Source organism: Bidens hawaiensis, unplaced genomic scaffold (genome assembly GCF_021521415.1).
Source record: "Bidens hawaiensis isolate Kalapana, Puna unplaced genomic scaffold, B.hawaiensis_p1.1 tig00036501_1, whole genome shotgun sequence".
Lineage (NCBI taxonomy): Eukaryota > Viridiplantae > Streptophyta > Magnoliopsida > Asterales > Asteraceae > Bidens > Bidens hawaiensis.
In genome coordinates this window covers 45973-65547 of record NW_027496383.1, presented here as the reverse complement: position 1 = coordinate 65547, position 19575 = coordinate 45973, and the positions used below count along the sequence as shown (strand labels likewise).

At 32.1% G+C, this 19575-nt stretch overlaps 2 protein-coding genes across 2 annotated transcripts; both read left to right on the top strand.

The window, feature by feature from the left end:
* Positions 1 to 1754: 1754 nt before the first annotated feature.
* On the top strand, positions 1755 to 6781 carry LOC143588598 (protein MICRORCHIDIA 7-like). Its single transcript, XM_077069559.1, has 19 exons — positions 1755 to 1840; positions 1927 to 1961; positions 2053 to 2131; positions 2226 to 2318; positions 2411 to 2495; positions 2655 to 2730; positions 2822 to 2950; positions 3034 to 3132; positions 3212 to 3313; positions 3387 to 3548; positions 3631 to 3726; positions 3790 to 3841; positions 3947 to 4058; positions 4197 to 4261; positions 4375 to 4586; positions 4745 to 4839; positions 4920 to 5007; positions 5994 to 6116; positions 6391 to 6781. The coding sequence occupies exons 1-19, from the start codon at positions 1771 to 1773 to the stop codon at positions 6490 to 6492; spliced, it is 1875 nt and encodes a 624-aa protein (XP_076925674.1). The 5' UTR covers positions 1755 to 1770; the 3' UTR covers positions 6493 to 6781.
* Positions 6782 to 10926: 4145 nt separating this feature from the next.
* LOC143588592 (protein TAPETUM DETERMINANT 1-like) lies at positions 10927 to 13948 on the top strand. Its single transcript, XM_077069553.1, has 2 exons — positions 10927 to 11035; positions 13611 to 13948. The coding sequence occupies exons 1-2, from the start codon at positions 10927 to 10929 to the stop codon at positions 13946 to 13948; spliced, it is 447 nt and encodes a 148-aa protein (XP_076925668.1).
* The last annotated feature ends 5627 nt before the right edge of the window (positions 13949 to 19575 follow it).

Here is a 19575-nt window from a genome sequence, read left to right as displayed (position 1 = left end):
TCTGACATTAAGAAGTTCAGCGTCTTAATAGCATCTGAACCAGTAAGAGCTTTTAGTGGGTCTGAAAACCTCTTAACAAAAAAAAAACATACGTTTGTCTCCGGCCTCCATTAACTTCTAACCCGGAGACTAGGCTAGAGGTTCGTCTCTAGCCTCCACCTCTTAATGATTCAGATTTCAGACATTTGAACCACCTCTTAACATTCAGATGTGGTATTCAGATTCAGACTTAAATCTCTAAAAAAAACAAACGAGGCCTAACTTTTTGGTTTAATACTTAATAACGTTCCATGTTTTGTTTATATTTTTCAGGTGGTTAAGGTGCATGGTTTTGTTTTGGACGGAAGTTTTCAAGGTCATCATGTTCAAGTCATGTTAATATCTAATGGTTTAATGTGTTTGATAAGACAATGAATTGTTTGTTTCTATTAGGTTATTATGTAGACAATGGTTTGTTGTGCTTCTTTTTGTGGATGTTTTTTGAATGTTTAGATATCGTTATATGTTATTATATTTTGAATGTTTATATATCTTTATATAATATTATATTGTATGATAGTTTATATACATTTTTGTTATATATCTAATATTAACCCGTGTGTAACACGGGCAGTAGGTCACACGGATAGTAACCTAGTAATAATAGTATCCACGTGATATAAAAAGATTTGCACCAACTATCAATTTTATTTTCTTTTTCCTGATAAAAATAAAAGGAACAAAAAGTTAGTTACTGTTTCCCGACATAGCCGCATGTTGACCAACATAAGTCATAACATCACCGCCACTCCACGTAAGCACCACCACCACATTGCACACTGATTAATAATAATAATAATAATAATAATAATAATAATAATATAATAATATGTCATCGGCGACTGTGATTGATCTGGATGGTTCCGATGATGAATGCTGTAATAATAATAATTTGCCAGATGGGTTTCTTGATCCTTTGCCGGAGAAGCACGCGCCGCCGCGTACGGTGGTTCATGGTTGCAAGAATTTTTGGAAAGCTGGTGATTTTGATGATGAGGGGTCTGCTGCTAACTTGGATACATATACTGGTCAGTGTGTTTTATATATATATAGATTAATATATATACATATATATAACAATGTAGGATTGATTAATTAATTAGTTAATTGTAATTATTGTAAGGCTAATTGGGGATTTTTTTATTATTTTATAATTAATTGCAATTATTAGAATTATTGATAAACATATTGTTGATTTTCTGAAGTTATTTGATGTTTAGGTTTGTAAACGGACTGGTCGTTTTCGTGTTCGTTCATTTAACTTTAACTGAACGCGATCACAAACACGAGGGACATGTTGGTGTTCGTTCGATTAAAATCTAAATGTATGGTTAATGAACATAAATAAACAAACTTAAGTGAGCAAACATAATTACCTAAATTAGTGGTTTAAGTTTACATGATTCTACCATACGAACAAACATAAACGGACATAAATAAAGTACTTACATTTATATTTATATAAATAAAACTACTTATGTATTTATTAAAATTTAAATTTAAACGAACATAAGTGAACGAGCCTAAACGGACGTTCACAAACATAAATGAACGAACAAAATGTGTGTTCATGTTTGTTTGTTTAATTAAATGAACAAAAAAACGTGTTCATGTTTGTTTTTTTATTAGATAAATGAACATAAACGTACTTCCCGTCAAACGGTTCATGAACGTTCGGTTCATTTACAGGCCCCTATAATGATTTGAGTTTGTGCTACGTTTACAGGTGGCATGGATCATGTTAGGGTTCATCCAAAGTTTCTACACTCAAATGCAACAAGCCATAAATGGGTTCTTGGCGGTAAATATTATTTAACCAATTTAACCGTTTTCAACTTTTAGAATTCAGTATTTAGTCATTAATTTTGAATATGTTTGCTCGTGTAGCTTTTGCGGAACTTTTGGACAATTCACTAGATGAGGTACTTCACAATTTCTTAATTATTATTATTATTATTATTAATTTTGTTACGATACATATAAACTATATTCTGTCGGTGTTTACTTATTTAGGTCTGCAATGGCGCTACATATGTCAACATTGATATGCTAATAAACAAGAAAGATGGAAATAAAATGTTGCTAATTGAAGGTATCTGTTTGTTTTATGTCTACTGGTTGGGTCAATCCGTTAAGAGCGTCTTGTCCATTTTGTGGAGTTATATAATATTTAACTTTTATAATAGATAACGGTGGCGGGATGGACCCTGATAAGATGAGACAATGTATGTCTCTTGGATATTCTTTGAAAAGCAAAGTTGCAGACGTCATTGGACAATGTAAGTTAAAATTACAAAAAAATCGAATAAATAAGTATGCGCTACTTTTCTCTGTTATGATAATTGTTTCTTATTTTTTTTTCTTTTGACAGATGGAAATGGTTTCAAGACGAGTACCATGAGGCTCGGGGCCGATGTTATTGTTTTCACTCGCTGCTCTGGAAAAGATGGAAAAAGGTAATTTTAGCTCGTTCACTTACAATAATAATAATAATAATAATAACAATAATAATAATTATTATTATTATTATAATAATAATAATAATAAAAAAAATAATGATACTAATAATAATAAAAATAATGATAATTTTTTTTTATTAATTTTTTGTATTGCAGGTCTACACAGAGCATTGGACTCTTGTCCTATACGTTTCTTCGAAGCACAGGAAAGGAAGATATTTTAGTTCCCATGGTACTTAAGTTAACCTGATAATTAATATATTTTTTTTTATCTTTATAGCAAATTAAGCATCTTTTATTTCTGTTGAATTGCCATTAAAAAGCTTGATTACCAAAAAGACGGCCAAGAGTGGAAGAAGCTTATACGATCATCACCTGGCGTGTGGAATAAGAACGTTGAGGCGGTGGTTCAATGGTCTCCATTTTCAAGTGAAGCAAGCCTCCTTAAACAAGTAAAATATTATTTTTTATGTTTTTAAACTTATTCATATTATTATTACTATTATTGTTATTTAGCCTTTTTTTTATTTTGTAGTTTGATCATATAAACGATCAAGGCACTCGCGTAATCATTTACAATTTGTGGGATGATGATCAAGGACAGTTGGAACTTGATTTTGATGCCGATGAAGAAGTTCGTATTAACATGCCTTTATAATTTATATATATTTCATTGCTTTTAAGTGAGATTAATTTACATTTCATCTTTTTAGGATATTCAAATTCGAGGTGTTAATCGAGACGAGAAGAATATACAAATGGCCAACACCTACCCAAACTCTCGACATTATTTAACCTATCGGCATTCACTAAGAGTAAGCATTTTCTAGTTGATAATATAAATCTAATGAATTTAATTAACGTACATTTTCGTTTTGGTTATTTTAGAGTTATGCATCGATTCTTTATCTAAGAATCCCTCCGGGATTCCGAATGATTCTTCGTGGAAAAGACATTCAGCATCATAATATAGTTAACGACATGATGATGGTGACCGAGATTACGTATCGTCCTATGCCCAATGCTGATAAAGTTTCTCAGAATTCAAATGTAATATTTTTAATAAGTTTGTTGCTTATTAAGTTATTATTGTTATAATTTGATAATTAATTTTTTATGTTTTGATTAACAGATAGTTGCGGTTGTTACTATGGGATTTGTCAAAGACGCAAAAGCTCATATCGATGTTCAAGGATACAATGTTTATCATAAAAACCGGCTCATTAAGGTTTGAACTCTTTTTAACATTTAAATTGAGGTTTTTCTTTAATTAATATTTTTTATTTTGTAGCCGTTTTGGAGACTTTGGACTGCTGCGGGAAGTGACGGTCGTGGAGTAATAGGTTATATTTATTCTTTAAAAAGATTTGAATGCTTTGCGTGAATATATATTAGTAAAGAATGTTTTAAAATGTGTTTTTTTTTTTTGGATTTTTGTTGTTGGTTAGGTGTTTTGGAGGCTAATTTTGTGGAACCGGCTCATGATAAACAAGGGTTTGAACGCACCATTGTTCTTTCAAGACTCGAAAACCGTCTTATTCAGATGCAGAAGGATTACTGGTATACATTACATTAATGATATTATTATTATTATTATTATTATTTTATTATTATTATTTTTTTTGAAATAGATTATAGCGTAATTAATTTTGAGACCACTGATTATATATGTAAAATAATAATCACTTCTTGATTCAGGCGTAGTTACTGCCACAGAATTGGATATGCTAAACGGGCCGCTAACAGCAGCGCGCTAAATGGAGGTACGTGATATTTTAAATTTGTTTCAAGGATCATTTAATTTTTTATATATATTTATTTATAACTTTTTATGGGTTGGAACTTATTGAATTTACGATTGATCTTTTCGTTCTAGAATATTCCCCTGAAACTTCTTCTAAAAAGAAGAAAGCTGCGTCAATACCACCGAGCATTTCTTCAAACAAACACCAGAAACTAAAGTCAACACCTTTGACCGTAAATATCCCTGATGATGACTTGGAAACGACCCCAAGATATACAAATGGCGGTTCTCATAATGGAAATACAGCTAAGGAATCTACTCGAAACGATGCTTCTCAGTCGAGGGTAAGTTTGTCATTTTGCTCTAGACCGTACGCGACTTGTTCAATAAAAAATGTGATTTAGTGCTGAATCGTTAACGGAAAAATGTGAAAAGTCAGCTAAGAAAATGACCATTTTACCCCTCTATACGATCTTAATGCACTTTTTTGTATGGTTGGCAGTTTGCGGTTGTTGGTGAAAACGGAAGTGATCCTATAAATTCTAGTGCGCCTGGATTATATCAGTTGGTGGAAGAGAACTCCAGATTAAAAGAGCAGTATGTCACCATTTTCCTGTTATATTCAAACAATTTAAACGTTATGTAAGCGTTTATAATTTATTTTATATCATTTTTAGGTTGGAAAAGAGGGATGAAGATGTTTTAGGCGATCATCTGCGTGATTTAGAACGACAAAGAAATCAACGCAAGGCTCTTGAAGCTCAGGTATTTCTTAACGTTACCTATTTAACCGTTAATTTATTGTTCCAAAACGTGTTGTTCCGAACACGCAAACCGGCCCACGTCAGACCGTCCCAGGCCCATCACGTGAGAGGTAAATCAGCCTCACTCAGCAGCAAGGTGATTGGCGCTTAGGATCGCTTTCGAACCCATGACCTCTAGGTTATTGTTCCAAGTCTTACGCCCCCTTAACCAACTGAGCTACACGGCGGGGACATTAATCGTTAATTTAATATAGAGTAAAATGTGGTTTTTGTCCCTGTGGTTTGTCCAAATCTGCGGTTTTAGTCCAACAGTTTCAAATTTGTGATTTTCGTCCCTGTGGTTTCATTTCACATGCAACTAAACCCGAATTCATTAACCCCGTTAAGTTAAGTTTGGTCGTTAAACCCATCAGCGTACCTTTCACGTGAGGGGCAGTTTTGTCCTTTTTTCTCCAAATACACCCTAGCCCCTCACGTAAGGGGGGCTTGCGAATTATGACCGGGGTTTATTTGGAGAGAAAAAGGACAAAAATGTCCCTCACGTGATGCTGATGTGTTTAACGACCAGACTTAACGAGGTTAATGAATTCGGGTTTAATTGCAAGTGAAATGAAACCACAGGGACGAAAATTGCAAATTTGAAGCTATTAGACTAAAACCGCATATTTGGACAAAACCACAGGGACGAAAACTGCAATTCACTTTTAATATAATTGATTATCTAAGTGTTGAAAATAAAGTTACTTATTTAACCATTGAGTTAATATGGTTCTAAAGATTTTATTACCATTCCGCTTTCTTTATTCTTTTTCTTCAGCATGTTGATAATGTCACAAAGATCATTTATTAAGCATTCTTAAGGGGTATTTTTGGACGTTATGAACATTATGCCTACAATATGTTTATTGCTATTATATGCATCGTTAGTCGTTACATATGGAGTCATCCATTTACTTCAAACTTGTTATAACTGTCGTTTGTAATCAGCTTGAGGAAGTTAAAGAAAAATTTGAGAATCTCAACAAGGAGCAAGGAAGAATGATAGACATATTTGCGGAGGAAAAAGACACGCACGAGACTGAAGCGGCTCTTTTAAGAAAGAAGTTGAAGGTTTCTTCTTTTTCTTTAGTTTGGTCAGAGTGTCAGTCTCGACTCGTTTGTTTATGAACGGGTCGGTTTAGTTTATGTTTTATCATTAATGGATCAGACGGATAAAATAAACAAAAAGTTAGCTAAAAACAAAACTTTAAAAAAAAAGTCAACTTTTTTAACTATCTGGTCTCACTTTTACCCGAAATCCGACCCCTCTGTTTTTCCGTCTTTAGTTTTGGATTTACATTGCTTCATAATTTAATTCTTGAAATGCTATATGTTTTGCTTGCAGGAGGCGACTGCTAAAAAACAAGATTTAGTTGAGCGAGTGAAACGATTAGAGTTGGAGAAGATGAAAAGCCACCAATGGAGCGCGGGTAACAAAGTCGGTTGAAAGTTAGTTGGTTCTCAATATAGGATTGTATATAAAGTTGACCATTTTCAGTTTTCTTAGTTTTGTAATCTTGTATTATGGTGGTGTTGGTGTCAGTTTTGGATTTAGAATGAGTGGCTCTACCGAGACGTAGATATGTGATATTATTAGGGTTGTAGACGAGCCAACTCATTCGTGAACTAGTTGGGATCGGATCGGTAGAAGCTTGTAACAAGTTGAGCTTAAACGATCCCGAGCTTTGGATGCTAAGATCATTTAGACTCGCGAGCTTGACCGAGCGTTTTATGAAAAATTAAAAATAAAGTCATGGATATGTATTATATTGCTGTTATGTATGTGTTGTCAATGCTCTTTATGTGATAAACGATCTTAAGCCGAGCTAGTCTCGGATGGTTTGTTAGTTAACAACTTATTTTTAAATCACCACCTTACCTATAAGAATTGAAATCATTTATAAATTATGAAGGTTTGAAAGTTCTAAGAGAATATAATACTGTTAAGGACTTAAGGGAAATAATAACCATAGCTTCTTATCACTATAATCAAATTATTAATTTACTGTAACACCCTTAAATGAATTTGTTGAACTATAATTGAATAATTAATATTTTTAGTATTTGATAAACTAGTTTGGTGTAATCCAGTATTGCATACTTATTAAACTATAAGTTTACATAAATGATTACTAACATAACTTTTAGGACTATATTGTTGTGTTATTAAGTATGCGGTTAACTAGTACGAGCCGGAAGACGGTTAATGAGTTTTTTACCCCTGAGAATCCATTGCAATAAAAAAATACGGGATTAGTTAATATTCTGTTAAATAATAGGTTTTAAGTAAACCCTCTCTTACGAGAATCCATTTTACCCGGTCAAAACATTTTCTTCTACCCTCGAACCCCCTCTTAGGGGTGAGGGAAAACTTAACCATAATCGAAACCTGAATTGTTAATCGAACTAATCATAAAACAAAAAGGACGGTTATAGTTAATATGATTAATCGACCATTCGGTTATGGACCTACGGTTACGATTAATGGGCAGATTGTCTTGGGTCTGGGCTTGCATACTTTTATGGATGGCCTGGCCCATAGGAGGCTTATGAACCTCCTAAGATAAATGTTGTTGCCATTAGGCCGAGAGGGTTGAAATGGGCTGGCCCACCTTGAGGGATGAGGCTAGGCCGCTATCTTGCTCGTTTCAAATCGAACTGAGCCGAGCGGCTCAAAATCGAACCGAGCCAAGATTGAATCGAGCCTAATCGAACCAAATATTTTTCGAGCATTTTCCGAGCGGTATCTAGTCGGAAGATGGTTTGGAGTATTACTTTTTTTTCTTTTTCCCTTTAAATTATAAAGTTACAAGAAACAAGTTTGAAGTTGAATATAATGTGCATGAAAATAAATTAACAGTTTTTAGAATAACTAATAGTAGATTGTAAGTTTTGATAAAATTGAAGTTTGAAGTTGGATATAATGTAATAAAATAATTAATAATTAAAATTTATTATTTATATAAATATATATACACAAATATATAACTTATTTTTGTAATTATCTTTGATATTAAAAAATTAAAAACCAAATATAATTATCTTTATATTTAAATTTAAAATACTTGAAAATATTCAATAATTAAAAGATATTATATTTAATATTTAGTTTTTCAATATTTAAGATAACTATTAAAAACAAAAAATATATTTATGAGTATATAAATATATATAAAATGAATTAAAAATATTCGAGTCGAACCAAACCGAGCGAACCTTTGCTCGTTGTTTGGCTCGTTCACAAACCAAACCGAGCGGAGTCGTTTATAATCGAGCGGAAAAACGAGCAGACATTTTCCGAACGAGCGACGAGCGGTTTGGACAACCGATGGCTCCATTGTTGTGTCACAGTTGTTAAATTATATAGAGTACTTAACGAAACAAATCAAAAATAAACATAAGTTTTATAATTACATACTTTTTCCAAGTTATTAAAGTTTATGTAGTGTATGACGTGTTCACCTTGTAGATTATTATCTTTTCGATATTTCATCCAATTGCCCGTTGACTATGAACAAATCCATATAGTTATAAGATATTTGTGTTTCGAAAAAGAAAATAATAATAACGTGATGCGTCCTCAACGAGATTAGATCAAGTGTGAAAGTTTAATGTGAACATAAGCACAAACATAAATCATCAAAAGGTAGGAGACTAGGAGCGTATACAAAAGATAGTTAAACTTTTATTTATCATTAGATTTTAAAATAAAGTTATCATTTAAACCGTTTACATCGATTTCATCCTTGAGTTGATGCACATACTTGAAACTTAATTACATCATTGATCATTAGTTAACACAAGGGGATTTTACGTGCCATTGAGACACCGAATAACGGATTGATACTAACTTGTCTATTTTATTTGGACGGTTTAATTTTCATGGGTAATCCAAAATCTCTCAAGATTGATACTAACTCGTCTATTTTAGACGGTTTAATTTTCATGGGAAATCCAAAATTTCTCAAGGGTTCTTAGATGTTTTTGTTTGGCAACGAGGTTCAAGGCAAATTTTAGTAAAAGTATGTTATTTGGAGTTGGTGTGGATGAGTATAACAAAAAAAAGAGTTGCATGTCCCAAATTCTAGTTTGTCAATCGAGTGCAAATATGAAATTTAACAAGAAATTAATAACCGATTGTAGATAAGATTAATTCAACTAAAAGCTATCCAAATTCCAAATGGAAAGAGAATTTTCTTTTCGTAGGGTGATTGTTGAATAATTAACAATTTCGAGCCCTCTATATGCAACCTGGTTTTCAAAAGAATAGTAAGTTTCTTGAGTGTCTTATTTATGTTATGTGTTGTGGATGAAGTCATCAGCAATATTCATCTTATTATATCGCGTCCATGACGCTAACCGGACATGCTCCTTCACCTACCCCTCACTTGAGCATGTTGTGGTGAGTTTTTTTAAGCGCCCCATCCACTCACATATAGTGGCCGTGAATGGGCTAGCGCCCAACCGTTCATGCCCATGTTCGCTAGAAAGTGTTTTAATATTCGCGAGTGACATAACTAAAGCCCCCCATGTTAGAAATCATGCTTAAGAACTTGCAAAATAAAACAACTTATTTTAGATAACGAAATAACCCATAAGGCCACCCGTAGTGGGTGCCTTGTTTGGGCGAAATCCGGCGACAATGGCGATAACACGCCCCCTTCCCCCCCCCCCCCCCCCCATGGCGAATTGTGGGGCGATGGAGGGGGGGACTCTTTATTGCCTTCTTCCCTTTTCTTTTTATTATTATTATTATTATTATTATTATTATTTGTTTGTGTTTTATATATATATATATTAGACCACAACAACATTACGCCCCAAAAACAAAAACTCACCCTTTGCTGACTGTGCTCCACAATGCACAAAACGCTATTTTATATCTCATCCACCACACATAGCCTAATATTCTTATTATACTAAAATACGCTTACCATGTTTAAAAATAACAATAATAATCTTAATAAAATACTTTTATTTGTACCCTTCAACTTTCTCGATAACACGTTTCATAATTAACTTTTAATACTTATTCCACGATAGTCTTAAATGTTACAATTCAAAACCTATCCACATGCTTATTAAAGAGTTATTAGATGTCACAATTCAAAATCTAATGATTCTTATTTCCGCCTCACGTTACGTTTAGAATAATAATAATAATAATATCCCATCACTCTTTTCAATTTTCAAATATCTTTCGAAAAATCTCCCCTAAATTGGTCTATCAAGTAAGTATTAACCACAGTTACCTTACCTCGCACGTGCACCTTCATTAACCACGGTTACCCCTCAGTAAATAAATAAAACCCACGTCCACTACAATACAAGACACACCTTCATTCTTCCAATTCCAAACCCTAATTCTTATTCTAATTCTCCACCGTAAAGTTTCTCTCTCTACAGATATAATAATAATAATATAATAATATTATTATTATATGCTTACAATCACACTTATCGGAGCTGATTACTCTCTCTCTCTCTCAAAGGTTCGATATATATATATATAGATATAGATATATATTCTTCTATTTTTGCATCGATTTTGTATAATATCTGTCCAATCTGAGCTTGCGTAGAACACTAGAATGTATATTAACCAGTCACTGCTTGATTTAATGCTTATATGTCAATATATATAGCAATATATATCTTCATGATTTCGCGGTGGAATAATAATATTGCTGATTCGCTTTATTTGATTGATTCGATGTTATTATTTACACTTTATTATTATTATTATTTACTGTGTGTAGTACTGATTATTATTATTATTAACTCTAGATTCAACGATTGATTCTCAGCTTTTACTCTCCGACTGATTATTACGGGTTCCGTACAACCGGAATCGTAACGGAATCAGTTTCCGGCTAAATTAATGACTTTAAGCTCCGTTAACCGCTTGACGAAGAAAACGTTACCGTTGTTTGTTACGGCTGCCACGTGTGCTGTGGTGCTGCTACTGGTGGTGGTTGCGTTAGTTACAGGTATAGTAATAAACTTATTATAATTATTATTATTATTATTTGTTAGCTTATAAAAAACTTCTTTCATTATTATTATTATTATTATTATTATTATTATTATTATTATTATTATTAAATCTGCTTTAATAATTAGGTTTTCATTATGAATCTATTTAATTGTTACTAAATTGATCTAAACTTTAGTTATTTATTAATATCTCATTAGGCACGTTACGTTACAATCATATTTTAATGGAACCGGTTATTAGTACAACTGTTGATGCACCGAGTACAACCTACAACAGCACGAGTATTACTCGCAAGCTTCTTCATCATCATAATCATCACCACCATCATCATCAACATAATCATCATGGTAATAATATCATCAAAACCTTACTCTAGATTAATTCGTTGTTTTATTCACTTCGTCTTCATAAATTAATAATACCTAATAACTAGGGAAAAGTTAACGTACAAACTAAAAAAACGTATAAATATACAGGTAATGTAACTATGTAATTACGCTACTTGATTCTAATAGTTAGTACGTTGATTTAATTGTAATAGTAGCGCTTGTTATTAATATTTAAATTTGGTATATGTTTAATAATAATGCTGCAACACACACCGGTGAAATGGCACAGAGCCTCTTTGCTCAGATATATTGGTGGTGCACGTATGTCCTCTGGTCCCCATTTAATATACACACGGTACACCGCATGGCATGCATGTCACCAATTCAACCACATTTTTACTTAAATTGTTGTTATTTAACTAACTTTTTAAAATATATAACCATTTTAGATTGTAAATGGTTTTGATGACATGGCATGCCTTGATTTTAACCTGTGAGATTTTAACATCTAAACACAAATGTGTTGCTTAACATGATTTTTGTGATTTTTTTTATAAAATAACTAGTTTTTTAACATGATGCTTAGGTTATTTTTTTTATATCATTTTTCGTGTTATTTGTATTTTTTAACATGTTATTTAGGTTATTTTTGTGATTTTATGTTAAGACTATCAATATTTATCATGATATTTTAGGTTTGTGATTTTGGCCTAACATGATTTTTGTAATTTTTCATAGAATAAGTAATGTTTTTAGCATGATGCTTAGGTTGTTTTTGTGATTTTTTTGCAAAATAAGTAGTTTTAACATGATGCTTAGGTTATTTTTTTTTTGTCATTTTTCATATTATAAGTATTTTTTAACATGTTACTTGGGTTATTTTTGTGTTTTTTTATATAAAAATATTTTAAATAAACATGATATGTTAGGTTTGTGATTTTTATTTAACATGATTTTTGTGATTTTTCATAGAATAAGTAGTTTTTTTAACATGATGCTAATTAGGTTATTTTTGTGATTTTTTATTAAAAAATTATCAATATTTTACATGATATTTTAGGTTTGTGAATTTTCATAGAATAAGTAGTTTTTTAACATGATGCTTATTTTTATGATTTTTTTATTAAAAAATTATCAATATTTTTGTGATTTTTTCATATTATAAGTATCTTTCTAGACACTTGGTATGTAACATGTTATTGTGAATTTTTATTAAAAGAATGTCAATATTTATCATGATATTTTAGGTTGTGATTTTTATTTAACATGATTTTTGTGATGTTAATAAGTAGTTTTTTAACATTATGCTTATAGGTTAGTTTTGTGAAATTTCATAAGTCTAAACACAAAAGGTAATTTTTTAACATGCAACTTAGGTTATTTTATGATTATTTATTAATAAAATATTAGTATTTAGCTTGATTTAGGTTTGTGATTTTTATGTAACCTATAAGACTTAATATAAATTAATCCCTCGGAAAATGTTACTATAAATGTAACAAGATTAATGTAGCATTGTAGCCTGTGAGTGTTGCATTAAATCACTTTTGGGATTTGGATTTTAATCGGAAAAATGCATATTTTGTGAAAAGGTATCATAGTATCCGGCGCATGTTAGTCAGCTAGGCATCTATATGCCTCGTTTAGAGTAAATGTTTAAAGCACAGTTATCTGCATGTTTAAATGTTTAATAATTATTTATTTTCTGATTGATTTGGATACTAATATTAAATATTATATACACATTGGTTAAAAGTCTGCTTTGTCTTATACTTAATTTGATAAACTGTTTTTCTGTTCAGGAAAAGCTTTTTCAATTTTCATAAACAGTTGACAATTGATAACCAAAATAATTATTAACAAAATGTTTTTCAACTATTCATTTTGTAAATTGACTATTCATTTTTTATAATTTTGTCAGACAATGTTTAAGTTACTAGAAAAACTTGTACTAAAATATGGATTTAAGTTAAAATTTGCAACTTATTTTCAAAATATATAAACCATATGAAGTATTTTTTTTAACTATTGTTGTTTAGAAGTAAATAAATGAAAAATAGTAACAACACAAAGTTCACTAAAATAGCCAATGGACAAAACAAATCAGCAAAAAAGCATATATTTGTACAAACTACTAACCACAAATGTTGACTTTCCACAAGTTTTGCCATTCTCATGTAAAAGAAAAAAAAAACAAAAGTAACAAAAGCCTCATTCTGTTTTATTTAATGTACGCAGCAAAAGCAGTGGTACCAGACAGATTCTGGGGTGACACATGTTCTGAATCCGACATTGTCGTCAACCAAGGTCTCACTGACCCCTTGCCAAATGGCATTCCCACATACACTGTCGAGATCATGAACGTTTGCTCTACCGGCTGCGACATATCCGGTATCCACCTCAGTTGCGGGTGGTTTAGCTCGGCTAGACTCATCAACCCGCGCCTCTTTAAACGCATCGCTTATGACGATTGTCTAGTTAATGATGGAAAGCCTTTACTTAATGGCCACACTGTCTCGTTTCAGTATGCCAACACTTACTCTTATCAACTCTCCGTTGCCTCCGTTATCTGCTGACTAGTCAATGATTGAATATTGGTATATGGTATATGATTATATTCCACATGTGAACTTTTTGAATGTGTCATATTATGATGATGACAATTAGCTAGAGGAGAGAATGTAAATGAGATGGTTAGAAGTGAAATTTTGGTAGCTATATGTAATTGCTATTGGTATATATAACAATGATTATCTTACATGATTACGTCAAATTAGTGTGTACGGTTCGGTTATGCTATTAGCTTCAATCGACTTAACCAAATAGTTTTTTGGTTTAATTGTTCAGTTTATTCGGTTACTTTATCAATTTTATGTTTGGTTTGGTTTGGTTAATTTCGGTTAGAAGTTTTACTTAAAGATGCAATCCAATGTGTTTAAATCGTGTACGAGCTCGAGTTAGTTGTAATAAACATGCTGAAAATGTCATGAATCATATAAATAACCAAAATCAAACTTAGGCTAAAAGTTTTACTCAAAAATACACTAATTGAAAATATCAAATTGTTGCAAATCATAAATTTGTCAGTATTTCGCATTGTTGACCCGCACATGATCTTTTAATGGATAAATCATACGGAAAATAGGCCTTCTAATTTGGGTAACAATGCTGATCGGACTCACAATTGTTGAGCCGTGCGAAGTTAGGAGAAACTAACATGTGGATTACGTGATCGGATTTATATTAATTGATAAATGTCAGTCGAATGAGTTTTGGATTGAGTATTTTTGTAAATGGATTTTGGTTTATGATTTGTCGTTTGTTTACGTGACCCTGCAAGTTAATTTTCTTAATATTTTTGAAACGATCAAAATCATGACCCTTACGAAGAAAAATCATGTCATCAGTTTTTTCTTAGTTTTACGTGTTCCAGCCACAACGCGAGGGTCTTAATACAACTAGTTAAAATATTAAAACTAAAATATATTACTAACCTATAAACCGGATTTCAGAATTTGAACCATAACTAATATTTGAAAATACGATAAGTATACATATTTAGTTTTCATAATTAATTAGTTTTATATAACGTAAAACTACAAATTTGCCCTCATGAGTATCAAATTCCTATGTGTATATAAATAAGCACTTGGTTTCATGCCTTTTGCTACTTTGGAAGAAGAGCATGATCATTGTTACCAAGAAATCCGAAAACTTTATGAGAAGAGGGAGTTGTATGCCCGTGAAGACTCGTTTGAAACCGAGAACAATAATATGATCAAGAAACCCAAATGTTTGTTAATCGAGGAGGACGACAACAAGAAAACGCAGAGAAGGTTGCCTGTGAAGATGGACAATAATATGATCCAACTTTGTGGCATGAGAAACACACCCACAGTTATGTCTTGAAGACGAATTGGAACTACTTTGTTGATGATAGTAAGGCTTTGAAGAAACGCACGATGATACAAGTGTGGTCATTTCGTAAAGACAGACAATTATGCTTTGCTATTGTGCCCCTAGAGAGACCCTGTTATGAACATAATCCATACCAGGCCCAACGGACCAGCCTACCTCATGAAGCCCAGCAAAGGCGAATGGAAACATGGGCATGGATCGAGCATTGCAAGATATGTAAAGAAGGTTCGGACATGATTGAATATTGTTAGAATGTTTGGCTTCTTGTTCTCATCTCATACTCTATGAATATGAATATGTTCTCCCTTCCTCCTAGTCTTTATCAGTTTTGATTTTTCTATTTTGTAATCTTTCGGTTAAGACAAGAGATTTAGTTAATTCAATTAACAATTTGATTTACTAATTCTAGTTTTCAAATAACCGTTCACTTCAGATCCAACGCTACAAACAAGTTCTCGATTCATGTTGATGCTCTTAAGTTTCTTGTTTAAAATAATTTCATTTAATTTGTTTAAAATATGAGTCCTTTAATTACTTGAATTTCGTTAACGAGTTGATGATGGATGTCGTCATTTTGATTAATATTTTTTGCTTTGTAAATAACTTCTTTTTTCAACACGATGTTATATTTTCCATTTCGAGAATAGTTCACATGGTGTGGTTCAACTGTTACTTCACAAAATATATACCAACTAGATTATTAATCGAAATGAGAGGTGGATAGATGTCCACTGAACTAGTTTGGGCCAGCCCAACCCAACATCTCATACAAGAGATTAAGCTTTTTATATAACCATTGTCCATTGGACATTGAACTAGATGTACCCACCTTCATCCAACTTCAAACGTTTTCTCCACAATATTGAAAAATATTTTACAAGTACACTTTAGCACATATAATTCAATTCCTACTACTTTTCCCAAACTTTACATAAATAATAATTTTTCTTTTTTCAGAAACATACTTCTTTAAAGTTTAAACTCACTACATCATGATAAGCTGTTAAAGGTCTCAATCCAAAGTCCAAATCGTCACAAGGAATTACTCAACTGATGCATCAACATAACCTAACTCTTGTATAGCTAGACCTACCCAAAATTATTCTATACACAACAAATCCACATAACTTATTGTACCCTTTTCATAGTGGCCTGTTAGAAACAAGAAACTTTGAAGAATCTCCTTAATGGCAAATTTTAATGTAAAACAGTTTTGGATAGAACCCTAATGAAAACATTTTGTTTATCAAACTAAAGCTTTATCGGATTCTGAAGAGTTTGTGAATACTCACTTTATTCATCATGATCGAAATCATCATGTCCCATTCTAAGTTCTAACAGACCAGTTGAAATCATTTATGCCCTAAATCAAATTTCCGACAAAGTTGTTGATCATAGATGAGGTGTGTGTGGGGGGGAGGGGGGTAAAGAGGAGGAGGAGGAGACCTTTCCTGGTTCGAGTTGCAAGCATATAATTATAATATCCGTTATTTTCCTGTTTCGTTGTACCCGACCCTTACTACAACTTGGGTCTTGAATTTATCAATAGAAGTTCATTTCATTCATTTGTCATGTGTTAGTTTCATTACAATTCATTTATGTGTTTTAAGTACCAAGTTTAGCAACTTAGTTGCAACTTATTCAAACTATAGAGGTTGTTTATGTCAAAACCGGAATTGCAGGAGAATACCCCCTCGTCGCTCCACACGAAGAGGATGGTTGTTGTGGCCGCGTAGCGTGACCCGGTTGCACCAGCAGCAGGTTCGTGTTTTACAATGTTCAGCTCGTTTAAGCGTATTTTGACTCGTTTAACCATTCAAACTCTATCCAAATCAAGGGTAATTCAAACTAGAACGATTCTAGAACATTCTCCATCAAATCCTATCTAAAACATACAAATTTTATCATGAATTTTGAGAAAAATATCATGTTTATCTCATTCATTTAGAATTTTAATCAAGTTATCATCCAATTTGTGATATGAAAAAGTTATAATCCGATCTCTATAAATACAAGAGCATTAGGTCGTTCATAACCTGCATCTTAACTCACAAATCTTCTCTTTAGTCCCGAATTCAAGATATTTCTCCAAGTTTGACTTTCAACGTCAAACGGGTCTAGTTCTTGATCCATCCTTATTTTGTATGAATTGTCGTGTAAGTTTGTATTTTTATTAATTTTTATGAACCCTAGATTGAAAGCCCTCAATTAATTTCAAGAGAATTGAGGGATTTCAAGTTCAATCTATTCAAAATCAATCTAGCGTTTTTGTTGGAAATTAATTTGAGGCTTTTCAATTACACTAAGAATTGATCCAAATTAGTTGCTGACTTTTCAATATTTTATGTTTATAATTAAGTTTTGGACTTGTTAGTTCCGGATTTGACCTCAACGATATTCGAACCAATTACGAACCGAACACTCATTTAAAGTTCATTTTTTTAATTTTAAGTTTAAACTCAGATTTTATTATTAATTTTGGTTTGTTTGGTTTTATTTTAACTTTGGAATATTTACCTAATTTTTAGAAAATCATTAAGTTTGGTTTGGTCAGCTCGCTTAAGTCGGTTTCTTCCATATTCTTATCTTCTTTCACTTGCCAAATCTTAAGGTGAGTAGATCACATCCTGTTTTTAACTATTTATGTTTCGGGGACAACATGTATTTTATAATCTCAATATTTTTGTTTTCAAAACCTCAAATAGAATTATTTAATATGTGTTTACGTATATTGCTAAATTATTTGTTAACATATAAAGTGCTTAAATGTTTAATGTTTTATTGTTGGTGGTCTCATCCTCATCATCATCCTCATTAGTAAGATCTTACGCCATCTTAGTAGTTTGACCTAGTGTCATGATGAACAGATTTTTATTTGTTATTGTTACAAGTTAATTGTTGTGATTACTCATTCACATGGGAATTGGTTTTATTTATTATATGTATTAAAATTGTGTATTTGCACACCAACCTTGTGTTGATCAATTTATTTTCATACACGTTGCAGGTATTTACATGGGTTATATGAAGACAAGCAAGTTATGATACCTTTAGGATATCAACGAATATTTATCTTTATCTATTTTGTTTGGAATTTTGTTACGTTGGATAATGTTTTATTTTGAGATTATTTGACGCACTTCAATTATTTAAATTAAATAATTAGTTACTCTCACCATATTAATATTAGTGTCTTGTGAGCTACAGTGCCATTAGTTGTGCCCCGACATTCCGCTGTAGGTTGGGGTATGACAATAATCGATATATACATTATAAACAAGTTGGACGTCATTTAAAAGCATAATAAATACGAAATGCTGGGGAGTTCATAAGAATGTTTTACCGACCATCTTTAAAGCCATAAAGCAACGAGTACAAAATCACACCCACACTCCAATTATCTAACTTTGGACCATATTTATCATCGTCGAATCTTTGATCTAAGGTTCAAATAAAATTAAAAAAATATTAGTACGCTTTTAAATATGAACCTAGCTAATAATTAATCAAAATTTGTTATACACGTTTGAATGGAGGTGATAGTCCGAAATCAATGATTTTCAGTGCCGAGCTCCAGGGGCGGCCCGTGGGCCATTTAAAACAAAGTAGGGCTTTAGGCCCCCAAATTGTTAGGGCCCCAGTCCAAACAGGTTTAATATATTACGGATTTTCATAATTAGACAGCTGAGCTTGTATTTGGTTTTGTGGAGCTATTGGGCCACCAGGTTGAAAAGATGAAAGCCTCCTTTCCACTAATTGATCCCTCGTCCCCAACTATAAACTTATTAGTTTATTATTGCCGGTCCTAAGCCCGGGTAAACAATGAGGGTTTATATTTGTTTTTTGAGAAACGCCCCCAACATTTTAGTTCGTTTTGTCATCCACGTATATAATATTATCGGGTTTGTATCACGCCATTATCCTGGCAAAACTAATGACACAAAAACAATGGTGATCAATTTTTTTAACTTATTATCAATTAACTTAATAATTAACACCTAAAAGTTTACAATTAGCATCTGTATAAAGGTGGTTGGGTCGAACCCATTTAACTAAACAGGTTGGATTAGGGTTAACCCTACAGGTTTTATGATTGACCCGTTTAAAACATTTTTTTATTTTTTTAAATAGGGGTGTTCACGGTCCGGTTTTCACGGTTTTTCGCTCAATTCATGAACCTAACCGTTGGTAACGGTTTTTAATTTTCGTAAACCAAAACCGAATCATAGAACTCCTAAACAAAACCGAACCAAACCGTTAGTAACGGTTTGGTTCCGGTTTGGTT